Genomic DNA, 25,608 nt, shown 5'->3' on the forward strand with positions numbered 1-25,608 from the left:
GTTTGTACTGAAAGAAAGAGGAATATATCTTCTGAAACAAAACAGGTCCCTTAAACATATGGGGGATTTCTCAAGGTTGGCTTCAAAATAGTCTCTAGTGCTTTTTTAACTCTGTAGGATACTGTGCACAAGGCACTGTGCATATGCTGTTCACCACAGTATCCCAAAAGAACTTGTTGCCCAGATGGTGCAAACCATATGCCTCTTGATAGTTTATCTGTGTTTGGGAAATACTCTCTAAAAATGCAATAAAGGTCATAAGAGTCTCAAAAAAACCCAGAACAAAACAAAAAACCCAAAACAAACACCTCCCCACCTCCCCCCCCCCCCACATATTTAAAACCCAAGCAAACTCTAGTTAGTGAATTTCTTTTAAATAATGCTCTGGAAGTATTCAAAGTTGGTCTGTGCATTTTTTGGGGTTTTTTTTTTTTTTTTTCTTTTGGGAGATGTGTGTAAATGTTTTATGGTAGACATGAGGAAGTAGGGAATCATAGCTGCTCAGTGTGAGACCACAGCACTTAAGGCATGCATGCAGACTTCACTAGTTCATTGCATAGATTGTTTTTCTCCTTTGGAGATGCTTGGGAGGACTACAGTACAAGGGTAGGTCCTCTAGGTCCTGGGTCTCTCTCCCCTCTCTTCCTCAGCTGTGTGAATGAACCTTTTTGGAAATATAACAATATAGAAAGCCAGTTAATTTTGGTATTTGCTCCCGTGTCTTCCACAACTCATTTGATTATTTCCAAAGGCTAAAGGAGAAAATTCTCTTTGCCCATATATAAGTTGTTAAAATACATTTTCTTTTTTGCTTACCTGGCACAGATCCACAGAGGAAAGGCTGTCTAATTACATTTCCAGCACAGTGGTTCTTTGAAGTATGAACTAATTAGGAATGGGTATTGCAAAAGTTTAGACCAGTACGCAGGAAAAGAATGCATCATGTAACCACTGCTAATTCATTAGGATAACCAAAGGTTATTTCCTTTGAGTAAAGATTTGCACATTCTCACCTACAGCACTGCACTATATATAATACTTCTTTGTAGCTCCTCTGAAAGCACAACTCTGTTTAAAAGTAAATTAGCCAACCAAATTGAAAGGGCTAATTGCCTTGAGCTTCAAGTACAAAGGATATCCACACTTGGATTTCTTTGCCAGCTGCAAGAGACTGACAAGATGTGTTTTCAGAAATCCTAACAGGGTATCTCATGACACTTCAGAATTTTAATGTGGTGTCATAAATCACTAACTTATTCTTGCTCCAGTATTGTTTCCAGAATCTATTGAGATAGATCAGTTCTGCATACTGGGGAGAAAACGTGATGGGGGGACAGCCCTGTTTAGTCTGGGAACAGTTTATGTCAATTACCTGAAAAGGTCTTATACTTTACAATGCTTCCCCTTATGATTTTGATCAGAATAAAAATTAGTATATCTGGTTTGATTCAGAACTTGTTTTTGCAAGAGAAAGGCTGATGAGGTGTACAATCCTTTACAGACTTGACATTTTTCTGGATCATTTCAGCTGGATATATGGATGGTGTTCTGTGTTTCCTGCTTTGTTTTTCTTGTTTTCCCATTCTTACCTTTCAATTCTTAATTGAGTCTAATCTTCACTGAGTAAATACAGTGACAACCTTTGTAATGTGTGTGTACAGTGTGATTCACAGAATCATGTCCTTTTTGTATGGATCATTTTAATTTGTGGATATTGTTATGCATCAGCTGCTGCTAAGACTTTGCTTGCACTGTGCTGTATTAAGGTTATACAGAACTGGGGTCTTGACAGGTTGATTGAATGTGTTTTCTCCAGATGATAATTCTCAACCTTTCTGCCTTTTAATGAACTCATATGCTTGTTCATGCTCTTAAACCAACTTCTAAATACTTCACAATCCTTCCTATAACAATTACTCTCAAATATTTTTTGGTTTCATGGAGTGTAATGATTATGTAACTTCTCTTTATTCTCAGCTCACTGACTGTAGTCTCAAGTAGCTGCTTCTGTTACATGATAATGTTATTGAGCTATGTGTAAACCTGAGGAATTAAATGGCCCTGTTTCATATCTGACTCCTGGTGGGTGAGAACAAGTATCATCCAGAACTCTTCAAAATCTATCTGCAGGAATAAGCTCTTCTTGAAAGAAAAAAAAACACTTGACAGATGTGTGCTTGCATAAATCTGAGTGACTACAAATTTAGGGAATAAGAAGAAAGCAGTTGGTTTGGGGTTTTTTGGATTTGTTTTATTTTTTTTTCTTATTTCAATTTAATCTGTATGTACATGTTTCTTTCAAGAAAGTTTAAAGCATTCAGATAGCCTTCTAAAGAAAGGTTAACTTGTGCAAGATAAATCTAATTCATGGCGAGATTCTTAACACTGACTCAATGCAGAATTGTACTTTTGCTGAATGTTCTAGAACCAGGACACTTCAAAGGTAGCTTTTTCCAAACTGAACTTTAAAGAAGAAAGGAAGGAGATGAAATTTTGAAAACAATGGAAATTTTCCTTGCATACAATAACCTTTTTAATTTTTGAACAAATACATGTTCCACAAAATGTGCTCATTTATGGTAAAATCTGTATTACTGTGTGAAAAATAGCCATGTCAGTGTATGTTTACCACCAACATTTTCTTTTTAAAAACTCTAGAAGAGACTAAACAAAGCTTTTCAAACAGGAGTGATTTGCTTTACCAAATGTTCAGATCTCCAAATCCCAGGAGGATGAGGGCTGGGATTTCTGCAAGGAACAGGCAGACTTCTGAGGGTTGGCATGGTCCTGTCTTTGGCTGCACACACAGGATCTCTCCAGGGTTGGACTGGTCAGAGAATGCTGCTGCAAGCCCTCCTATGCTCAGTGTAGGCATTTTCTCAGATGTGATTTGCATCCTCTGCTCCCATCAGTTGTTGGGAGGTCATTGCTGCTTATAATCAGGCCACCTTTAAATTTAGATGCAGAGCTTAAGGCAATGAAAGTTGCTTTAAAATTTCAGCTTTGTTTTTTAATTCTTAAATTAGTAGCCAGAGATTGCTTCAAGGAGTCGTTTGTCCTGAGTATGCAAAACTTTATAGTAAAACTGAACTTATGAGTTATGTTTTTGTTAAAACAGAGTGTACTTTGGCAGTGATTTCTTTTTATTTGTTTGAAGGTTAATTTTCTTTCTAGACTGGCAGCTGGGATGCCTAAGGGTGCAGTGTAACTCTTTGCTGTGCTCAATTGTTCTTTCTGGGTGTGCTGGTATTTATAAACACTTTTGTGATGTCAGGGCTGCACTTTTGAGGCAAATGTTCTGATTTTTCCCATGTACCCTGCTTTGGCCCACAACTGAGCAGTCTCAGACTTCACCAAGGTTTTTTTTTTCCTTTGGAGGAAAGTAAGCAGAAACATGCAGTCCAGGAGTGCATGTATCTTGTGCTGCAGTGCTAATGTGCTAATGCAGTACCAGCCTGGTTCTTTCCAAAATAACCCTCCTCTGGAAGGCTTTGGTGCTCTTACAGGCAGCTCCATCAGTCTTCCTTCTGCTCTGTGCTGAGGAAGCTTCCTAATGCAGATGTTTGCCTCTGCCAATTTTATAGGTATCCAAACCAACTGACCTTCACTAAGATCTTACAGATGATTGAAATAAGTGCTGAATTATATTTTGGATTATTTCCTGTCTGCAACCAAATGTATCAGATTTCTGACAGGCAAGGCTTTTTAAACTGTAACATATTTTATTATTCTATGCTGGTTTGTAGGTACAACTTGTAAAAGAATTTTTGTTTCAGAACCTCTTACTTCAGAGAACAAAGGCTATATCAGTAATGTTGAAAAAAATTACAGAAAACAAAGGGACTAGGGCAGGATATTATATGGTTTAAAGTACACTGAAAAATAACAAACACTGATGCTCTAAGAAGATTAAATTTTCAGATGAAAAGGTTATCTTAGCTCAGCTGAGTCGAGGATCTTGGTTGCTGGCCTTGAAACATGATGCTTACACTTAAATGATTTAGTGTGACAGTCTCCAGCCTAGGCTTTCAGGCTCACCAGTATTTTGTTTATAAATTAATTAGGTACCTGTACATTAAGATTGTTTTTAATAATTAGTTTTATTTTTATTTGATGTGATTTATACCTCAGTGTATTGTTGTTAATATTGTTTGATGGCAGAACTGTCACCTATAGGAAGCAAAGACATGAAGCCCATTTAGAATACTTGATCAGTGAATTATACTTGAGAAGGAATCTGTACAAATACTAAAATGTGAAGCATGGGTTAGAGTTAGGAATGTGATGAAATACTCCATCCTTCCATGTAAGTGACTGACTATTTCTGAAGCTTTTTCTGCGTACACCCTCGTGCCAGAGAACAGAACAGACTTTCTCTTGGTAATAAACTTAACTGGATTATGAGAGGAGTACTCTAATGTTACTTGTGAATGCTGCACTCTTCTGGGGAGGACTGCTGCCACGTTTGGTTTCAGTGTTTGTCTCTCAGTGTTCTTGCCTAACAGAGTGGTAGGTATACACAAAGTTCTGTGCTGGTCTGGTTCCCAGGCTGGAAAAGGGACCTTGTGTTTGAAGATTTTTGCTTTTGAAACCTGAACATAGGTGAAGACTTGTCTGGAAAGAGCTGCTTTTGTGCACAGCTCTGTGAGCCAGCCTTTGGCCATCCAGAGTATTTGGGTGGTGGGGGTAAAGAATAAACATCAAGTTGTGTAGCTAAGAAAACAGAATTATTTTCTTTATGAGTTTGCCCTAGACCCCCCTCTCTCCCCTCTACCCCCCCCCCCCCCCCCCCCCCACATTTCTCCTCTGCTGGTTTAGCACCATACTTTACATAAAAGGCAGACTTTCCCATATGTATAAAACTGCAGCTTGATGATGAGGTTTTTATTCACTAGGGGAAGTTAATATTTCAGGCTCTTGGCTTGCTGTTTAGGGGCTGTCATTTAGCATGATTTTGTGTAGTTTGCACAAGACTAACGTTTAGCTGCCCTTCCTCTGTACAATAGTTTGAGTCGTGAATGTATTGATGGACTAATATAGACAGCATACAACCTTTGTATGAAGCTGAAGATTTGGATGTATGTAAAAATGGAAAGGCTTCATCAGTCTCATTTGAACAGTCTGTTGTCTTCCAGTGTTTCCATAACATTTCTTGTTGGCATCCTTTTTGTTGAACAATTGTACTTGAAGCAGTGGGAACTGCTATCGTCATTGGAAAGTAAAAAGCAAAGTTTAGTAAGGCAGAGGAAATGTATTTGAAAATAATCTTAACCTCTGCTATAGATGCAATAATAAATCTGCTTTAAAATAGAGAGCTTGCAGAACAGAATAATGAGTTGTTGCAAGTTGCTGGGCAGAGATTGTGATATATTGCCAGCTTATTATTTCTGAACTCTGTGGTGTGTCACAAATGTATTTATTTCTATATTACGCAATGCCTCTGCAGTTTGGAACCTTATTTGTTAGAACTGGTTGTTGGATCATGCATTATAGCATTTTTAAAAAACAAGAGTTTTAATAGTAAGGATTCATTGCTATCTAGTAACAATTTTGTCTCTTTTCTTTGTAGGTATGAAGCGTCCATTAAGTCCTGACCACATCATTGAAGATGGGATCATGAATCAGCCAGCTGTTCTACGGGCCTTTGAAGAAAAAGGACTGAGGAATGACAAACAGGATTATCAATTAAGCAAAGAAAAAAAGAAGATACTTTTTTCCTTCTGTGAAGTGTGCAATATACAGCTGAACTCTGCAGCCCAAGCTCAAGTTCATTACAATGGGAAATCTCACTTGAAAAGAATGAAGCAGCTGAATAATGGAAAACTCCCTACAAGTACAGCTCCTGGCACTTTGTTTGCAAGTACAAGCACAGGTACGTAACAGTTTGAGATGTTGCATTTTGGTCAAGAATTCTGAGGAATCTTTTAAGCTCTACTTTTTCCACCCAACATAACCATTAAACTTAATACAGATTAATACTAGTAGTTAATATTTTGCCATGTTCAGAATTACTGGTGTATTTATTGCAATATTCCAGTATGTGTTGGACCTTGCGATACGATCTATTTAAAAGTAACTCTTGTGGATCCAAATGCTTACACATTTTGTCATCTGCTTTTGTTCCCAAAAGAAAGTTCTGGAGGGATGCTAGGTGTGTACAGGAGAAACTTTTAAATGAAATCTAGTAGTAGAATGATGGAGGAGGAGAGTAGGAATGTACAGGCCTGGCCCTTTTATTCTTTCTGCTTTCATCCCTCTGGGTTTTAACTGCTCTCATTCATAGAATTGGTTTAGGTTGGAAGAGACCTCTAAGTAGGAAGCACTTCAAAATAAGACTTTTCACTTGCTAAACAAAACAAAACTCCTGGGCAAAATGCATTTAGCATGCATAATGTAAAGATACAAAGCACATAACATGCTTTTCTGGTTTTGGGGGGGAATTTGTTTCTTTTTATTTCAGTGTTAGGTTCACTTCACAGCTACTTGAGAAAAATCTTACATATCTTGAATCTTCATACAAGAAGTTGTCTTAATGTTTTTTTTTTTTATTTGCTACAGTAAGACACTGGCTTTGGTTTCTTTTATTTTGTTTTGTATAGAAACAGTCAAGCTGCATGGAAGGGTTTAGCTTTTTCTTTTTTTATGATTTTGTTTCTTGCTGATTTTTACTTGTTTTGAAATCTGTCATGCTGTTTTGTTTGATTTAGTACTAAGTAGTGTGAGAGTATCACTTGTGTAAGGCCTGTGATTCAAAAGATTAAATTCTATTAAATAACATCTAGATTACTTAATTGTGTGCATTCTTAAAATAACTGAATATCTGTGAGACATTATGATTGGTTTAAGATTCCTCTGTGTGTGGCTCTACAATGCAAACATTAAAGCATTTTCTATTTTTGTTGCTTTTTGTTATCTGAACCCCTTCATCTGGTGCTTTTGCTGTCATTCCTGGGGATCACAGTTGATGCTCTGGCACCATTACTCAAAGAATGTTCTGATGCTCAGAATAAAATTATGTTTGCTGGAGCACATGCTTTTGGGGTTACTGTATAGCTTGGGAGTTAAAATTCACATTTCTTTGTACTTTGTTCACCGGTCTCTGTATTAGGCTACATCCTAGTTGTGTACTAGTTATGCTGGTCTTTCCAGTGCATGTTGAAATAAGCATTCTTTTTTCATAGCTGAGGGATATTGTGTTCATAGCATTGAAAAGAAACAAATGCCTTACAATAGACAATTTATTATTACAGTGATTACATAAACAATTTAATATACTGTTTGAGAAGCAGTGGGAGAACAAGATTTATTGAGATGTAGTTCTCAAAGAACATTTTCCAAAAATAACTAGAAATTAATTTTCTCATAAATTGACATTATCTAGGCTCAGTTTTAATCCATGTCCTCTGGAGTGTTATTACCTCTTGTAATGGAAGTCTTTCTTTCCCATTTCTTCAGCTAACACTGTAAACAGAACTAATTGTGCAGATGGTAAGAGAGCAATTATATTAATCTCACCTCACCAGTGAATAGATTTTATTCCACATGAAAAGGAAGCAAACAGCCCCTCTCCATATTTCACTGTTATAGCTGCACCCTTCTAACAAAGCACCTAGTGAACAGTTCAGCACACCTTAGGAAACTTCCTGCAAAAGTTCCTGCCAGCGTCAGGGTGGAGTTTTTGTCTGTGTTTAAAAGATAAATGTGAAATCAGTAATATTCCCACTGGAAAATGAGGTGACTGTAAAATATATGTGACTGTAAAATCTCCTTGACACTCCAGAAATCAGGATTACAGACCTGCCAGAACTGTCTTGATTCTGTGTGACAGAACTGATGGATCACTGACTCCAGTTCTCCCTGATACTTGGTGGACTTTGTTATAAATGGAGATGAGACGTATTTTCACATTCATTGTTTTGTGGTCCTCTCTGTGACAGAGGGCCCTCAGTTGTTAGAAAATGTCCTTTTAATTTTTGACTTCCACTATGTTTTACAACTATAAGCTCAATTTGTTGCTCTTAACTTGCTGGTGATGGCCCTTGTTGTACTACTACTGGAGTGTTTATTAAGATTTGACACCTGGGATTCCATGCCCTGGCAAGAATACCTTTAACTGTGTAGATGAGTGGCTTTTATATATTTAAAGTATAATTTTAGAGATGAGTTTAGAGTTACTTATTTGTATTTTGAGTAAGAGTTCAACTGACATAGGATTTAAAATATATTTAGCTACATATTTTTCTAAAAAATTTACTTCTAGTGTATCTTGCCTCGCCAGTCATTGATATATACAAGCTCTTTTGCTATTGTACCTCTACCTGAAATTTAAATTACTTCACAGCAAGTAAGATTTCATATAAAATAAAGATTTAAGAGCTGCTTTTCTTTGTATCGCCACAATCAAGAAATTAACGGGTTACATTAGGCAACTTTGGTGAATTGATCCGCTCATTGAACCCTTCCCTTTATTTACATTGGTGTTGAAAACTGGGGGGGGGGGGGAAAGAGTATTCTACTTGGAAAATACATTGCCCGTGGCGTCAGAGCCCTCACTGTCGCTGATGCTAGTGCTCGTTTGTCACCAGCCCTGTGTGTCAGCGCAGCTCCGGCTGTAGCTCAGAGCCGTCCCGACCCCTGTGCCAGGCACACACACCTGGCCTGGACGGACACAATGCCGTCAGAACGGCAGAAGGGGAGTCTCACCGAAGGAAGGACGTGTCTGTTCGCCTTCGCAGCTTATACGTGAAACCGTTTGCAGCTTTCCCTACGAAGAAAAAGGAAAAGAAAGGGTGGTTTCCTGCAGCCTTGGGGAGATGTGTTTTGGAGCGAGCAGTTTAAAAAGCCTTTCGGTGAGCGGGCCTTGCGGCAGCACGGAGCACAGCCGGCTGTTCTGGGTACCTGAAATCCACCTGTCCCCCCCGCTGGATAGCACGGGCCGAGCACCCGCAGCTCACGGGACGAGCCGTGAGCGCGGGGCAGGAGCTTGGCTCGCCGCTGATTAAGGCGGGCTCGCTGTCCCTGCCCCGGCGGCGACACGCCGAGCTAACCGCGAGTCCACGGCGGCGGCGCTGAGGGCGGCGCGGGCCGGGCGCGCGGCCCCCACGCGGTGGCGCTGCAGGCCGGGCCGGGCCGGGCCGGGCCGGAGCCGCGCGTTGGGCGCCCCGGCCTCGGGGGAGAGCTGCGGGCCGCTCCCCGATACCGGCGGCCGTGTTCCCTGAATCCTCCTCCCGCTTGTGTTCCTCCCACTCCTTGCTCGCGGCTGACGCCGGTCTTGTTCCGCGAATTCCCGCTGCTTACTCCGTGGGGTGGTGCCTCCCGGTGAGCCCCCTGGTTCCCTCTCCTTTGCCCCCGCGACAATACGGGAACAGTTGGCGTAGTTTTAGAAATGCCTGTCGAAATGCAGATTTTACGGATCTGTAGAAGCGTGTAGGGAAGTTTCATTGTTGTCACGAGAAGCGTCCAGATTTAAAAGCGGGTTATGGAGAATGCCTTTTCCCTGGGTCGTGGGCTGCTCTGAGGAGCAGATGTGCTGTAGGGCCCTGGTGGCACTCATGAATGCCCGTGTGATCTTTTGCAGGTCTGGCTGGAGGTGTGATGGGGATGGCAGGATGTACTGCCTTCTGGTAGCACCTCTGCCTTGTTGTTCCTGAAATCTCTGACCTTGCTGGACAGTTTTGGAAGTGCTGCAGGACGCTATAGCATGACTCTTTGTAAGGAGCAGTGCTACAAGTTACCTTGTTATCACTACAGTACCGAGGAAATAGTCACAAGTTGATTTCCTGAGGTATTATGAACACACAGTTCTGTGATCTGGTTCACAGCAATGACACCCAGGGATTTATTAATACAGCAAAATAAATACATAAATTAGTAGACTTGTGTTGCGTTTGTGACTTTAATCAGGTGCCTGGTAGTGGGGAAGGGAGAAGGTAAAACAGCAGTTTTGAACTTGGGAGAAGAACAAGCGAGTATGGACAAGGCAGGGCTTCTTCCAGAGATTAGATCTTCTTGTCTGTCTGTGCATTGCCATATAAATCTGTAAGTGTAGGCAACCTATCAAGTTAATGGGGGCAGGAGGGCTTACAGTTAAAGAACTCAGGTTTTTCTTGATAGGATCCATGGACTGTATAGCTAACTTGCATATTATTTTTCAAAAAAAAATAGAGAGATAGTGTGAATAGTATCTTCAGCCAAAAAAATTAAACAGACTACTGATAGACATTGAGAGATTATACTGAAAATACTCCAGACAGTCTTAAATCTACATTCCCAATTTTAGTCTCGTGCACGAGAACAAGACTTATTTTTTCTTAATGAAACTGTGAACGAAATTAGCTTGCCAGATGACCAGATCAGTGCAGGATTAAATGATGGTTGGTTACAACAGAATCTGCAGTGCTCTCATTTCTGTGGAGTTTTTCCTTGTGTTTTTTTTCAGAAGAATCTAAACTTAAACACAGGTTTTTGTAAGTAGGTGTTAATCCTTACCTGGGCCGTCTAGGACTGCTTTGTGCCAACATAATGGATAACAGAATTTTTTCTTACTTTAAGCCTCTTGATCTAGGTCCTCAATTCCTTCTCAATATTTGTCTTTCATTAATCTAAAAAAAGACAAGGATAATCCAATTTTTATTGCAGATCTTTGAATTATTCTAGCAAGCACTCAGAGGAATGCAAAGCAGCAACCAAAAATATCCTGAAAAAGTTTGTGAACTGGGTCCTTTTAAATGTGGGCATGCATAGCTATAGAATTAATGCATGAGTCTGTAGACAGCACTGTGAGTTTACTCTATTTTTTTATGTTGGGCCAACACCTTTTTTAGACTAGTAGAAGTTCAGCACTTGTTCTGCTGCCTACAGCCTGACCTTTAAGAAAGCAGTTTCAAGGAAGCTGCTTCTGTGGGGGCACAAAGTGGAACAACTCCTTGGGGTTTCCCCTATCTGTCCCCCCACGAGAGGGAGGTTGCTCCATGATTTGCTGTCCTACTCTAGGTAAAATCCATTTTTCCTTTTGTAAAATATTAGACTCTTGCTAAAAAGCAAAACCGTGTCAGGTATGATTGAAATAGTAACAATAGGAGTTATGCCCAATGGAACACAGGTTAGTGAGCCATTGAGAAACTCTTAGTATTTACTTCTTGCTACAGGGTGCATTGACTTTTTTCTTATTCAGCAGTCTCTTGAACAGGATTGCATTTAGTAGATGGCACCACATTCTTTGCATAGCTTGAGTCTCTTCCACCATTTACTGAAGAGACAGGTAATGGTACATAACATTGTTCTTCCAGTATGAAATGTGTTTATTATAAGCAATTGTTCTTTTTCTTTCACAGAAAGAAACAGACTAGAAACATAGAACATGCTGAATTTGAATCAACTCATCAGGATTATGATTAGCTGCTCTGAAATTAGGCAGATTTATTGTATTCCTTTTGAGCACTTGGTACTCCTCACACAATGCTGATGATGAGAGTTAATATCAAGGTCCAGAACTAACATTGAAGTTGGTTTCTTATTTACCATTGATTGCACACTGTATCCCTCATATTCTGTTCTTTGAGTAGCTGCACTGTGAAAGTACTGGCAAAATTAATAAGAAATATTAAGTAGATGATATGCACACTCACTGGTAGTCTTCAGGAAGAACATGGGGAAATCATTATTTTATTGAGGTTAGTAGTTTTAAAGTAATTGATAAGTTGCATCAAAACAAAACGTTCAAAATTCCCTGATTGCCTAATGGCAAGTTGAAAACCATAACTCTTTGAAGTTGGTAAATATTATCAGACCAATTATTAGTTTCTAGACTCCAATTTCATTCTCTTGGAGGTGGGAACACATGAATGACATTAAGCAAACCAACAAAGTATGTACCTATTATGGGGAAAAAAATGGTTTATAGGGGGTAGTCCTTTGGGTGGAATGTGGAAGGATTCCAAAATAAAAATGGACGGTACATTTGGGACCCTTTGCCACTACTTTGCAGAAATATGTTCTCATAGTGAAATGCCCTCCTGGACAGCTTAACCTCTCTTCAAAGGCAGTTACGCTGTGGTAAGGAAAGCAGCACTTAAGACATCAGAAAATCAGAAGTTCTGGAGTCCAGGACCAAAAATACAGCTGCTCCCCCAGCCATGGTTTCGAGCTGAGAATGGCTGCAGGAGTGGTGGTGACACAACTTCTGCTTCAGTGTGTCCCTCGTCATTTAACCTCTTTGGGCAAAGCCTGGAGCCTCTTGAATCAGTTGAGTTGATGTTGCTGCAAGGATTTCTTCACTGCCTTACTGAAGGATGTGATCCACTGTTTAGAGGTGTAGACAGCTGAGATGAAAACGGATGTATAAATTCAGACATTTTTATCCATATGCATTTCTAGCCAAGATTTCAGTATTAAAACTATTGGAAGAAACAAAATAATGAAGCCAGGTTTGTTTATTATTTTTACCTTGTAAAAGGAAAACTGGTGTCTTCTCTGTTAATAGTTTTTCTCATCTGGGATCAGATCCTGTCAAAATTTCTCTTGTTGTCTCATGACCCAGCAGTATCTTTGGGTAACTGTACAGTTATCGAAATATAATAAAAAACTCCTGTGTCTTTCCATTTCTTGGAAGCCTGGTTATGATTACATCTGTCTTATGCTGTGTATCTCTGGGTGTGAGTATACTCAGCAACACATGCTCTCTTACCTTTCTGGGGAAAGAAAACCTATGAAGAACTCGAAAAGATAAAAAGAAGTAGATTGCAAGAAATCCATGTGGGAGTAGTAACAGTATGAATTTAATAAGCCATGGAGATTTTTCATAGTAAGTAACTTAAAATTGCTGTTGTTTGGGAAGAATGAAGGCATTGGTCATGTAATGTCCTGCTTTTAGTGGTAATTTTATTTTGGTACAAATCGTTAATCTGCTAAATTTACAGGTCTTTGTTGGGTCAGTATTCTAAATGTTTTCACCCAAATATTAATCTTTTTAATAGACATCCTGTTTTTTAATGTGTAATAGACTTTGTCTGTTACATGGTTAAAAAATACTTATTTCATTTGCATGATTTTGAATTAATCTTATTTAGAAAATCTGTAAGGAATCATTAATTTTTATTGCTGTATTCCTCTTTCCCCCCTCCCCCCCAAATAATGAACCACATCACAATAGAGGCTGCTGATTCTCCTCTGTCTCGTGTTCATTGTAGAAAAGACAGAGCTATTTTTAACATTTACACAGTCTAGATAGATGATTCCTCGTTCTGTGTGGTTTGGAGCTGAAGCTGTAGAGCCTTTCATAATAATTTCCTTTTTTTTTTTTTTATGGTTTGCTTGAATTTGATCTCTGTAGCTGATTCCATGCATTGATAATGAGGGCTTGGGTTGCCTGATTCTCAGCATAAATTCAGGCAGACTTCTACTTTGACAGTGCTCTGTGTTTCGGTACGCATGAAGATACAGAACTGAAATTGCTTTGCTTTCTTTACAAATGACTCAGAGTGTGCTTGTCCTTCCCTAAAATGTTGCCAGCGTGTGAAGGATTTTCAATGAGCAGTGCAATAAGCCAGCATCTGGGAAGGTTTGAGGCTGCTCTGCTATAGCACTGAACTGCCACACAGATGATCAGGGCTGGAGCCAACACTCTGTAGCACCGTAGATCATATTGGTCACATACTGGAAGTTTTGTTTATGTAACTTGGTTGCTGTTTTACCTGCTTAAATAGTATTGCCATAATGTGGAGTGGGCTTCCCAGTAGAGGTGAGTCTGTTTTTTATTATTAAACTTTACTGAATTGCTTTGTGCTGTGACATTAAGAGTAGATGCTTACATGTTTGGCATTATTTCTACGTGCAGTGCATTTCTCTTTTAGTTATTCCAGGGGAAAGGACAATAAAAATGGCAAGGCATATAATGTACCTTTTCCTTCTCATTTCAATATTAAAAGTAACTAAATATGTGGCAAGCTCCCTTTCCTTGCCTGCTGTTTGCAGAGGGCATCTTTCCAGTAGGTGATTTCCTATGCATTTTAAACGTTTTTTGAATGTCAGTGATGCTGTGTTATTGTTGTAGAAAGAATCTTATTAGCAGTGTGAAGAAACATCTCTTACCAGAGCTTGCTTTTTGGCTTGTTAAATCTCAAAGTATAGTTACAATGATGTGTGAAACACAAGAGCTGTCGGATTCTCCAGATAAACTAGAAAAGTAAAGAATGAAATAAATTGTGCACTGGATTTGACATATTAGATGTGTCTGTCATTGTTAATATTAAAAGTTATGATCTGTCATGCCCAGGACAGCTTCCAGTAATTCATTTGCACTGACAGCTTTCTTTGAGAAGAGTATAAAATTATTGTAAAATTATATATTACTTCTCCCTAACCAGTTAAATTTGAGATTTAGTGCACCAAGTTTTATTTAAGGGAATGGATAGTGTGCTAAAGGTAGCCTTTGAAGTTCTGGTAGTAAATCTTTAAGCTTGAAAGTATTATCATAAACTAAACAGACTTTGTACTTGTGTGTTTAAAAAAAGGGGGTTTTATTGAGAATTTCACCTATAGCAGAGCAAAAACAAAATTAGTTCGGCTGAGTTACTTATTAAGCACTGCTGTTATGTGAATATTGAGTTGGTGAGGTGAGATCTCCTATGATTATATTAGTGTATGCTGATAATAGTTTTTTTAATAAAACAAGGACATATATTGACAAATATTTATTTTTTTTCTTGCTCGATATAGAAATGTCTGTGCTTACTATGTAAAGACTGCTTGTGTTATTTTTTTTTTTTTTTCCTTCTGAGGAACTAGGACAGCTCATGCTTTTTCCTGCTAAATATATTTATGAGGCAGCTGTTTTATAGCTTTCAGCTCCAAAGTTATAGATAAGTGTGTATTTGTTTGACAGAAGATTCGAGAATTTCCATTTACTGCCAGTACATGTAAAGCTTGGCTAAGCAGACTGCATCAGGAGCACACACCATTTGTATTAGCCAATCTGTCTTTGCAAGTCCCAGGGCCACTATCTTGCTAGAAGCCACTGTGTGCTTTTGAAAGCATGAAATTAGTTTTATACTGAGCACATAGTTTCTCATTTAGCAGTTCTTTTTATGGTAATGGTCAATTTATGGTTCAGTGCCAGAATTCTGGTGTTCTGTCAAAGCTGATAGCTTCTGCTAAGGTGTTCTTTGGAGATAAAGACAAACAAACCAAATCCAAAACAACACCTCCCAACAAAAATGCAGTATGTGGTGGGGATCCTAGGGAGATGCAAATAAAAGAAAGTTCTCCCGAATGACCTAACTCCTGACATTGCTGATATAATTTTGGAATTATTTTGGTGTAGTATTTCAGAAAACATTTGTCATTCATGACATAAAATTATTAAATTAATTGTTACCTTTTTATACTTCTTACATTTTTTTACATGCTTTTTTTTCCCCCATGGCATGTAAAATTGCTGTCTCTCAACACATCTTTTCCTTATGTGCTTATTTAATGATTAAGATGCACTTGAAAAATGTATATGAAGCACCCTAAACATTAAGGATGATTTTTTAGGTAAGCAGCTTTAGAATATGTTGCAAGATTTTCCCTTTCTTCAGGAATCTATAGAAGTAAAAATGAATTGTTATTAAAGCCTTTGTAAATTTTTTTTTAAAGCATATAATTCAGAAATTGATGAACCCACTTATTTTTAACCTGTGTCTCGTTCTTGGCAGATTTTTGTTGATTTTCTAACTGCCAGATTTGTGACCCTTCCCTCACTAGGAGCTATGCTTGATGAGTGTTTAAGGTGGTTAACATTGTGCACTTCACTTGGGTTACTCTCTCTAGCCTACATTGTTCTCTCTTGTATATAGGCAATTTAAAGTTGCAGTGCTTTTAATCTAAGTCTTTACAATTCTGACCTGATCCTGAAATAAGCCTTTTTTATTGATACAATATTTGCTTCTTTGCTCAGTTCCATCTGCAAGGAGCAAAATTTGATGTTGCCTTTTTCTTTTTTTTCTTTTTTGTGCAAAATGTGGCTGGCTCTAGAGCTGGTAATGTTTCTTCTGTTAAGTGCCGAGGAGAGATCCTGTTCCACCTACTGTTACCCCTTCCTGGGATAAGAAAATAGCTGGAAATCATAGCTCCCAGAAGTTTAGTTAAGAAGTAAATGTAAGCTGGTGCACCTGTTTTTTATTATTCCATCCTCATGACGGAGAAGGAGTGGAAGCTGTGGAGGCAACTGCCCTTTGTCACAGGCACTTGGAAAGCACTGCAGTCCCACTTCAACAAAGCTCCTTCAGAACCACGTTTGGATGCTTCTGAAGTTATGCAAGAGATGCATACTGGCAGCTTAAATATCTGTTGTTGTCATTTTAGGAGCTGTGAATAAATTTGCTTGCTATTCTTCAGTATGTGTTTAAAGGCTACCAGGCAAAAAATATGATGAGCATTTGGAAAACGTGTATCATGTTGCTACCATGGCATATAAAATTTGTTTTATTTCTCTAAGTGCTTCAGCTAGAACACCTTTCTTTGTCCTTTAAGTTTTTGGTAATTCTTTGTATCATTATGAATATCAGCTTGCCAAACTTTAATCTGATTGGTTCTTTGTTCCAAGATGGTTTTTGCAAGGTCCTTCTACACTTAAAGATCTTAACATCTTCCTACAAGTGTCCTTATTGCTGCATGTTTCCCCTCCTGCCGTTTCATACTGGTAGTTGAAATGAGAGGCAAGATTTGGTGTGTTTGTTGTGCTGGACAAAACCACTTCCTGCTGTGGAGTTCTATTGCTTCTGTACCCATTCTCTAGCCATTTCTGTATCGGATTGTGTTATCACATGGCACTGTAATTTTAATTTCTTCTCCTTTGGAAGACATCAGTGTTAAAGAATAGTGATCTTTTGCACTTGGAGAGTGTTCAGGGGGTAGCAGCTTCTCTACTGCCAAGATTACTTTACAGGGAGTTTCTGAAGAAGAGGACGCTAAGGTAAAAGGAAAAGAAATTATTGGGGAAGTGGTATATTGTGAGCAATTCCATGTTAATCACTTGACTCTGGGATCCAGAGTCTAGCTAAGCTATCAGTGGAAATTTTGAAATTTGCTTTTTTTTTTTTAGTGAAGGTCACTGATGAATCCTGCCAGAGGAGCTGGGTGCAGTGAGAACTGTAGCTCACTGTAACAGCCCTGTTGAAGCTTGACTAGTGAAACTCAAGTGCATGTTTTTTCCTGTCTGTAGGTTAAAGAGCCAGAGATGTCTGGAGGTCTTACCCAGAATGTTCAGCCAAGAAATCTTTTCTTTTTTTTTTTTTTTGTTTTTTTTTTATATATATATATATATGCTTTCTGTTCTGTTGGATTTGGAGCAGTGCTCATAACATGACTCTGAAGGGAAAATGAACTAAATAACTTCTCTCTTTCACTTATGCTTTTTTGTTCCTGTAAGGATGTTTTTTAAAGTTATTTTTCAGTTCGAAGTGAGGAAAGCTGGCTGTGTTTTGATCTCCAGAGGTGTAGGGAGAGTGCTTTTGTATTGATATCAGCAGTCACAGCAGATGAAAAGCTAAACTCCTTAGCCTTGGGTAGGTTCAAGACCTATACTGAAATGTTTGTGTCTCTGACTGAGCGGTGCAGATCTTGGGATGGGATGAGGAAGTCTTTTTAATACTCTGTGAATAGAGGAATACAGCTTCCTTAAGGATTGAGGTTTTAAAATTCATATAGTGTGTTACAGGAGCTACTTGAGGGAAAGGATATGAGTACGAAAGCTCGGTGGACAAAATCTTCCCTTTAAGCAACTTGTGAAAGTGTCAGACTGGGCAAGAATTTGCGTTACGATGCATTTGGCAATACTGCTTGTTAATGTATAGGTTGCCTGGGATGGTGTAGGAGATCTGTGTTCAGATCACCTGTGTTCCGATGCATGAAAGGATGTTCCCATGTCAAGAGACTTCTGAGGTTACTGTGGTGTGTGCAGTTTTGGATTTTTTTTTGTTAGTTTTTGCTAGCTGGTCACATTGGCACTGTTTATATTTTTACTGAGCTAGAAAAGACAGAGCAGGTCTCTGGTGTGCGAGTTTGCCTTTTGCTTGCTTCAAGCATTCTGTGATGGTAGAAATTGAAACACAGTGACTGGGTTTGTAACTTCCACCTGGGGGTCTCCATTTTCTTCAGGATATTTCATAGTAGGGCTGGAGAGATGAAGGAGAGATAAGAAATTCACTTAGGAAGTTATTAAAATAGTCTGTTTTTCTGCTCAAGCTGGATTCAAAATTTTCACACCTGCATCTCCTCTGGCTCAGCCTTGAGCATTTCCAGTAATGACATCCTGAAATGTTTTGTGACTGAGCATTTAAATATGAGCAGAATTTGAGATGTTTGTTTTATCAGGTGATCAAACTTAAGTGGAACATGGAGAAAATAAAGAGGTGAGGAAGATTAATAAGCTTTAGAGTGGCACATCTGGATAAAGAGACACAGAAATCACTTCATCAAGAAAAAACAGACTAGATGGAAAGGACTGAAGATTATTGTCAGAAATTGCAATTCACGTATTGTGGCCAGCTTTGTTAGTTGTACGATTTGAGCCTGATGCATCTCTAGTAAGTAAAAACAGTAAAAATCAATCTATTAATCTAGTGATCATTGTCGTAAGCTCTTTTTAAGGAAACATAACCAGTACTTATTTCTGTGTACCCAGGTTACTTCTGAAAATAGGATTTAAGCTTTTCAGTCACTTTGGTTGCTGAGTTAAGGCTGAGACTTTGAGAAAAGCCAAAGCTGGAACACCAGGGGTATATTGACTGGGGACTAAATATTTATGAAAATATTTATCTCCAGGTTTTGGGTATTTAAACATGGTTATAAAAAATGGAAAGTGGTGTAGTTCCAGATTTGTTCTTGATAGCTATTGACAGAAACAAGGACAAATCTGGCAGAAGCAAGTGAAGATATTGTTGTCCTTTTATCAGTTGCAATCACTTACTCATTTTAATAATTCACCCTATCTAATGAGTATGTCTCCTTCAAGGCAAAATTGTGTTCTTTGCTTTCAATCTTTCTCAAAACAAACAAGTCAACTTTGTTCCAGAGATTTTCAGATGACCTTTGCAGAAAAAATATTTGGGTTTATATTGTTCTCTTAAGTGTGTATTAGACTTGTTCTCTGGTTATTAGTTATTACATGTTATCTGTTCTTAATGTACTTATTGTTTGCTTTAATTCTTGGTAGGTGATGGAATGCCAGGCACATACTTTGCCTTAGACTAAATTCACTTGTATTTCATATTTTTACAGTTTTGCTTCAAAAATACTTGTTATGATTATCCAGACTTGAAATCAGTGGATGAATAGGGCAGATAAAGCTATCTGTGTTTTAAAAGTATTTCTACTTTATACTGCTTTCCTCATTTGGAAGCTTGGTGTTGCTTTGATAGATAGCACACTACCCTGACTGCTTCAAGTCATCCATTTGCGAGGTTGATGCAATGCATCAAAGCTGTTTTAACTGCTTTAAATAACAAAGATAAGGCTCCTAATCTCATGAATTGTCATTCATAAATTGAATATCTGCAGAGTGGAGAGCAGGGCTGTGTTGTTTCTGCTGGTTGCAGATTAGCAGTCTGTTCTGGTGCTCGGAGACTCATCCATCCCATACCCAAGGTGATCAATTCTCAGAGCTGGCAGCTGGGTGCTGTACACAGGGGAGCTGCTCCCGGCTCTTGTGAAGAGTATCTGCCTTGCCTGTTCAACACTGACCCCTCTGTGGCAAAAGCAGACTGCTGGAAGGACTCTAGGAGTTGAGAAATACACGGGCACCTCACCCAGTCTCAGACAGAGAGCATGCATGGAGTGAGAATGAAAAATGGCAAATTTCATTCTGTCTTGAGTGGTCAAATACAGGTAGCTAGAAATCACATATCCTAAAATGTGTCAAAATAGCAGCTTTTAGTGGGCAGCTGAGTGATGATAAACGGCAAGAAACTGCTGTGCTACTGTGCTACCTGGCCAGAAATTGAAATCTCTTCACTCAGTATATTATTTTCTAGGCCATCTCTTGCATGAACATGTTGTTTACTGCCTACTTTTAACAGAGTTCTTGGGTCAGGAGAAATTGTTACGTAAATTCAAGGTTTTGGGAGTTGCATAGCTGGTAGAACAACAGCCAGTAGCAGTACAGACACACAGAAGAGGAGCCTTTGAGGAACCATAATCCCTTAGAAACTTTTTTTCCCTTTTCTTCTTTTTGCTTTGATGTTGTTGCTGAGTGCTAGTGGAACATGATGGTACTTGCTGTGTTGTGGAGCAATCAGCTGCCAGTGCAAAGCGAGGTCTGAAGGGACATCTACCAATTAACTGAAAATAATGGGAAGATTATTATTGTTACACTAATCAAAGTTAACTTGTTACCAAGAAATTTGGAAGTCAACACATTTGAAGCTATGTATGGTCTAGAGTGACATTTCTGGTATAAACAAAGTCAGAATCAGTGCATCCACTGGGGCTCATAAACTCTGAGGACTGAAGGAATCACCAAGCCTTATCTATTCTACATTACTGGACAAAATAATCTCAAAGCATTAATTCCTTCAGGAGAAGAAATTCCTTTCCCAAATATGCCAGTGTTTGCTGTTAAGTCCAATAAATCTGCAATTGAACTAGAACACATTGTTTAGAGACACATTCAGGTTCAATTTAAGGACTTCAGGATGTGATGAATTTACTTGTTACGCTGTTGAATTATTTAAATAAACCTTTTTTTTTACCTTTGCAGTTAAGAACTGCATCTTACTGCTAATTTGAGTTTTCTAATTATGTGCTAGGAGGTCCCTTTCCCCCTCTACTATTACAGAACCTCCATGATTAGTTACATTCTCCTTATAAAATGGCAAGTAGTCTTGATTTCAAGCCCGACACTGTTTGTATTAAGGATGCAATTACAAGCAGAGATTGTGTAACATTTGAAAAGGTTATGTATTACTTTTTAATAACATGATTTTACATCAGTGGCCTCAGTGACTCGCCGATGAATCAGAAAGGCAACTTTGCCTCCACAGTCGTGGACTGTTGGGTCCTGGTGTTTAAAGTCTGCATGACATACTTGTAACTGGAACAGATAGTCTTTCAACCAGGAGCGAGTTCATAAAGCTCTCTTTCTTTGCATCAAGTAAAAAGCATGCTACTGATACTTCTCAAGATTGTCTGGACTTCTGCTGTCTTTTCCTCTCCTCTAGTTATTTTCAGCTGGCAGGATCAAGCTTTGCTCTCTGAAAAGAGAGTGAAAGGAGAGTAATTTTCCAGGTCAAATTCCTAGCTTATAGTATGGACTGCTTGTTTTGCTCCTTTGTAGAGGTTGGACTCTGTTTCTAATGCTGCATTTTAAAAACTGAAAGGCAGCTATGTAGCAACTCTGCATCCACTGCTTGGTACCATCTGGGACGTGCGGTGAACTTTGTCACTCAGTTATTTTACCAATTTAAAAAGAAAAAAATGCATAATATTTTAGCTTAATACTGATGCAGGGTTTATATTGGCATAGCTTTATCTGATTTCCTGTATGTGATGTGTGCTTATCATGTTGCCTAATTTTCTTGGTAGTAGTTTCAAAAGCTTTCACTGATCTAAAGCATACTTTGGGTGAGGACAGAAAGTGGAGAATAGAGAATCTAATCAGCTTGTAAAGACACTGGGTATATGATTTTCCTGACAGATGTTTCCTTACAGTTTTACCTAGGGTTTGGGACAAGAATATCTGTGATATAACCATGTAAATAATTTTTTAGAGTTTTTATCTTTTTTTGCATACATTAGTACTGACAGTCATGCTCATTAGCCGTTGTCTTTTTCTCACTTCATTGTATTGTTTAGAGACAATATCATCCAGAGTTATATTCAGACTATTATCCTTGGAATGTCTTTTACCTCCTTTGGAGCATGTCCCCAACAGCTACATCCATCTATCTACAAAGACTTCTTTCTCCACTTTGTGGGAAAAGTGGGAAGCATAGCATAAGCATACTAATTTGTTTGGACAGCCAATTCCTTCCTGTTTTGCCCTTCTACTTAAGGTTGAATGCTTACAGTTGGGTTGCACAGAACTGTCTTGACAAGATGTGCTGTTAACAGGCTTGCTCCTAAACCTGTCACTATAATACTAATACTAATCTTTCTAATGCTTTGCAAGCTGGTATTCAGTATTTCTGATTCCAGAGAGTGTGCTGCCAGAATATGGCTTTTTTTAAAATTATTTTTCTTGATACTAAACTTTCTGCCACAGAAGTGGGAATGAAAAAGTTCTATGAATGTCAGCATTGCTTGGAGTTTATTTGTGCAGTTTGTTTGAAACTTGACCTTTATCTAAGCTCTTCTCACTCCTGGGTCAGGGTATGTGTACCTGTATTCAAGATTTGTGAGCATGGTCCATGAATAAATTCAGAAATAAGATGGCTTCAATTATTTTGTAGCAGTATCTAAAGTGAAAATGCTCAAACTAAAACAGAAGTAGAATTGTCTTTTGCACATCACTGAACGTCTGGGAAAGTTGCTCACTCCTGAACCGCCTGCTTTTTCTCCTGCTGTGTAAGCCTTCCTTCTACTTTCTTCTGAAGTCAAGGAGTTGTCTCAGGTTAGTTACTTATTTCTTCTGAAACATCATCTTACACTCTTTTAGATCACATTTTATGCAATCACATGGCAGTATTTTCTCCCTGTCTCTTCGATATTTCTTTTAGTATCAGGATTTGTAACTGACTTTTCTCTACAGTGAAGTAAAAATGTGGTGTGCTTTCCTGTGGTTTACATTCCTTTAGCTGCAAAATTAACTAAACTCTAACTTCAAAGGTTTGATTTTTTTTTCTTTTGTAAACAACTATTATTTTCTTAATGGACCTTTTTAATTGAGATTGCTAATAACTGCTGAGAAAGAAAGCGCTTTCTTTTGTGATTAAAGCATTTATAGAAAGATGAAAACATTTTCCTTCCAACTTTTCACAAATTTGGTGAGCTTGGACTGGTTCCTCTAAAATGCCAACACATGGAAGTGTTTTTCCTCTTTCATCATCTCTCAGTGGCATGTACATCTGAGGCTTCTAATCTTTGGCTTAAACTACTGTTAAATTTTCATTATAAATGTGCCACCTACTGGAGCACAAGACCCATCAGCAAATATTTATTAATGTTATCTTCCCCCAGACACATTTGCATAGTAATTTCTTGCTAGATTCCTGTGCTTATGGTTGTCAAATCTACACTGTTTTTTGTCAGCCTCACCATAGGGTATGAAAATGGTAACAAGAATTGGAGGGGATGTGGAGCATGAAGGTTTAAAAACATGCCTTGGAAAAAACAATGGCATGCTAAATTATAATGAAAAATACCTGCCTAAAATTAATGTCCAGTAAAGGAATCTTAAATTCATAGGTACTTTGTCTTGATTTCATGACAGAAAAAAATCACTTAATTGTTCAATGTTGTCTTGCAGCAAAAAGAAAATTTAAACAAGATTTTAAATTATGCAGTAGTTCTTTGTAGCTGTTGGTTTGTTGGTTTTTTTTTTTTAATATTTGGTCTTTTCTTGGCATAGGATTACTCATGATAATCTGTACAGATGAGAGGTATTTTGCTTGGAGCTAGTTGTTTTTATGCCACCATAATGAAATGAATGTTTATTTGTATTACATATATGTCTTAAGAGCTACAGTTCTATTGTGCTGGACTTGTAAAGAATTATGGAAAAGACTTATTCCCAACATTTTAAAATCTGCTTTTGAAACATAAGGTGTTAAGACAATAGTGCAAACAAGAAGAATACAGTGATCTAGGAAAAATTGCTCTGCTAAACTCAAACTGATGTTTCCCATGAAAGTGAGTGCCTGTTTGGCAACGCTTGATTATATCACAGTAGAAACATGTCTAATATATGAACAAAACAAGAAGAGGAACTTCCTGAACATTCATCTGTTTTGCTGCATATTAAATTTATTTGTCCTGTAGGACAGTCTTTGACTTAGGCAGGATTGTCTTTTTTTTAATTGGACTAGCCATGATGTAGCCAATATATTAAGGAGACAGCTATAAACTTTTGTGTTTTTCCTTACACAAGTTGCTGTTTTCTTTCCGTGCCTTGCGAGAAAAGCTCAGCCATGAGGGCATTTGCTTTTGAAAAGGAAGTATGAGTCAAGGAACCACCCTCAGAAAATGAGTGTGCAGTTCTAACAGGCCATGAAGGAGGAGATAGGGAGTTAGAAGCTCTCTGATCTCTTCCCATCTCAAGTTGGGGTGATTTGCAAACACACGTTTCCAGGCAGGTCCTTAATGTTAAATGCAGAGAGTCCAAACTATACTTGCTGAATCTTAAAATTCCATCATATGTCAACAAAAATATTATTTACACAGATTTGTAAGGATCATAAGCAGTGTCCTTGAACAGTGCCTGTTCCTTCTTTTCATCTGTCTAATGATGTTAAGGTATGTTTTGCTCTGGACATCTTGGGATGGTGCTACATATTTATTTGGTCAATATGCCATAGATGAATGAAATGCAGATATCTGTGATAGACTGTCAAGGGTGCTGGAGTGACTGCTGATAGGGCTCTGTGGCACACTGGGATGGCACAGTAATTGACAGGAGGTAGTAGCATAATACTTTTCTTCAGGTTTTGAACCTATTTTTCCGTGTTCAAGGGACAAATTGAATTTCTTGGTCGTAGATATTTGTTGCCTAAATTCCATTTTCAGTTCTTAATTTGATAATTGAATGAACGATTTAACATTTCTGGGTGAGGAAAATTTAGGTTTTATGTTGCTTATTAAAAAAAAAGAAATTATTTTTTTTTCTTTGTTACGTGATGATCAAACTGTGTCTTCTGCAATTCTGTCTGACAGGGCAGGATATACGTTTGGCTTCACTCCAGGCAGTGAACACTTGGGAGTGTGCTGGGGTAGTGCTTCAGGAAGCACGCTGCTTGCAGGAACAGTGCTCACATTACCATTGGCTGGAAAAGTAGGAACATCAGCTGGAGTCATTAATATTGCTGTCTTTAGGGGTGCTGGTAGCTGATCTGCCTGTTTTCCCAGAATAGGACGCTGAAGCCAGTAAATAAGGCAATAAAATATTTCACACCTAATAAATTTCATAAACTAAAATCAAATATAATCTGAGCAATTCTAGGAAGAATACAGTTGTTCCAAATGTTGAGAGATTGAGGTAGTATAGAAAAGACAAGGATAAGAAAAAGCCCTGCTATTTTTATCGGAGGAGGTAAAGATTGTATCTCAGGAAACTTCTGAAATGCTTTAAAATATTTCAATAATGAAAAAAACAGAAAAGGGAAGTAAATCCTGAGCACCGTCTCAGAGTGAAAACCTTTTAAAGTACATGAATGTTACTCAACAAAATAAGTGGCTACAAGAACATATCCCAAGGAGGTAAAATAAGTAGAATAAAGCATTACAGAAAAGAAATGTAAAAGTAATCAAGTCCTGCATGCATTTTTATGGGCATATGGAACTGATTCAATGCCTGTTTCTTCATAACTAGGCTTTTAAGAACGAAGAAGTTCCTTATTTGATACATAGTACATTAAAAATGTTTTTCAAAGCATGATTTGATTTTTTTTTTGTCAGAAATTATTTGTTTGTTAGTCT

General features: G+C 38.2%; 1 protein-coding gene across 3 annotated transcripts in view; it reads left to right on the top strand.

Annotated features, from left to right (window-relative positions):
* Positions 1-5,571: 5,571 nt before the first annotated feature.
* Positions 5,572-25,608, top strand: part of ZNF385B (zinc finger protein 385B) — a 123,856-nt gene continuing 103,819 nt past the window's right edge. For 2 of the 3 annotated variants that reach the window (XM_062498285.1, XM_062498286.1), the window contains exon 1: positions 5,572-5,833. In XM_062498285.1, coding sequence (XP_062354269.1) covers positions 5,572-5,833 — 262 coding nt within the window. Of the gene's footprint in view, positions 5,873-25,608 lie in introns of all 3 variants that reach the window. The other variant, XM_062498287.1, reaches the window with a different exon arrangement.

Source organism: Cinclus cinclus, chromosome 9 (genome assembly GCF_963662255.1).
Source record: "Cinclus cinclus chromosome 9, bCinCin1.1, whole genome shotgun sequence".
NCBI lineage: Eukaryota > Metazoa > Chordata > Aves > Passeriformes > Cinclidae > Cinclus > Cinclus cinclus.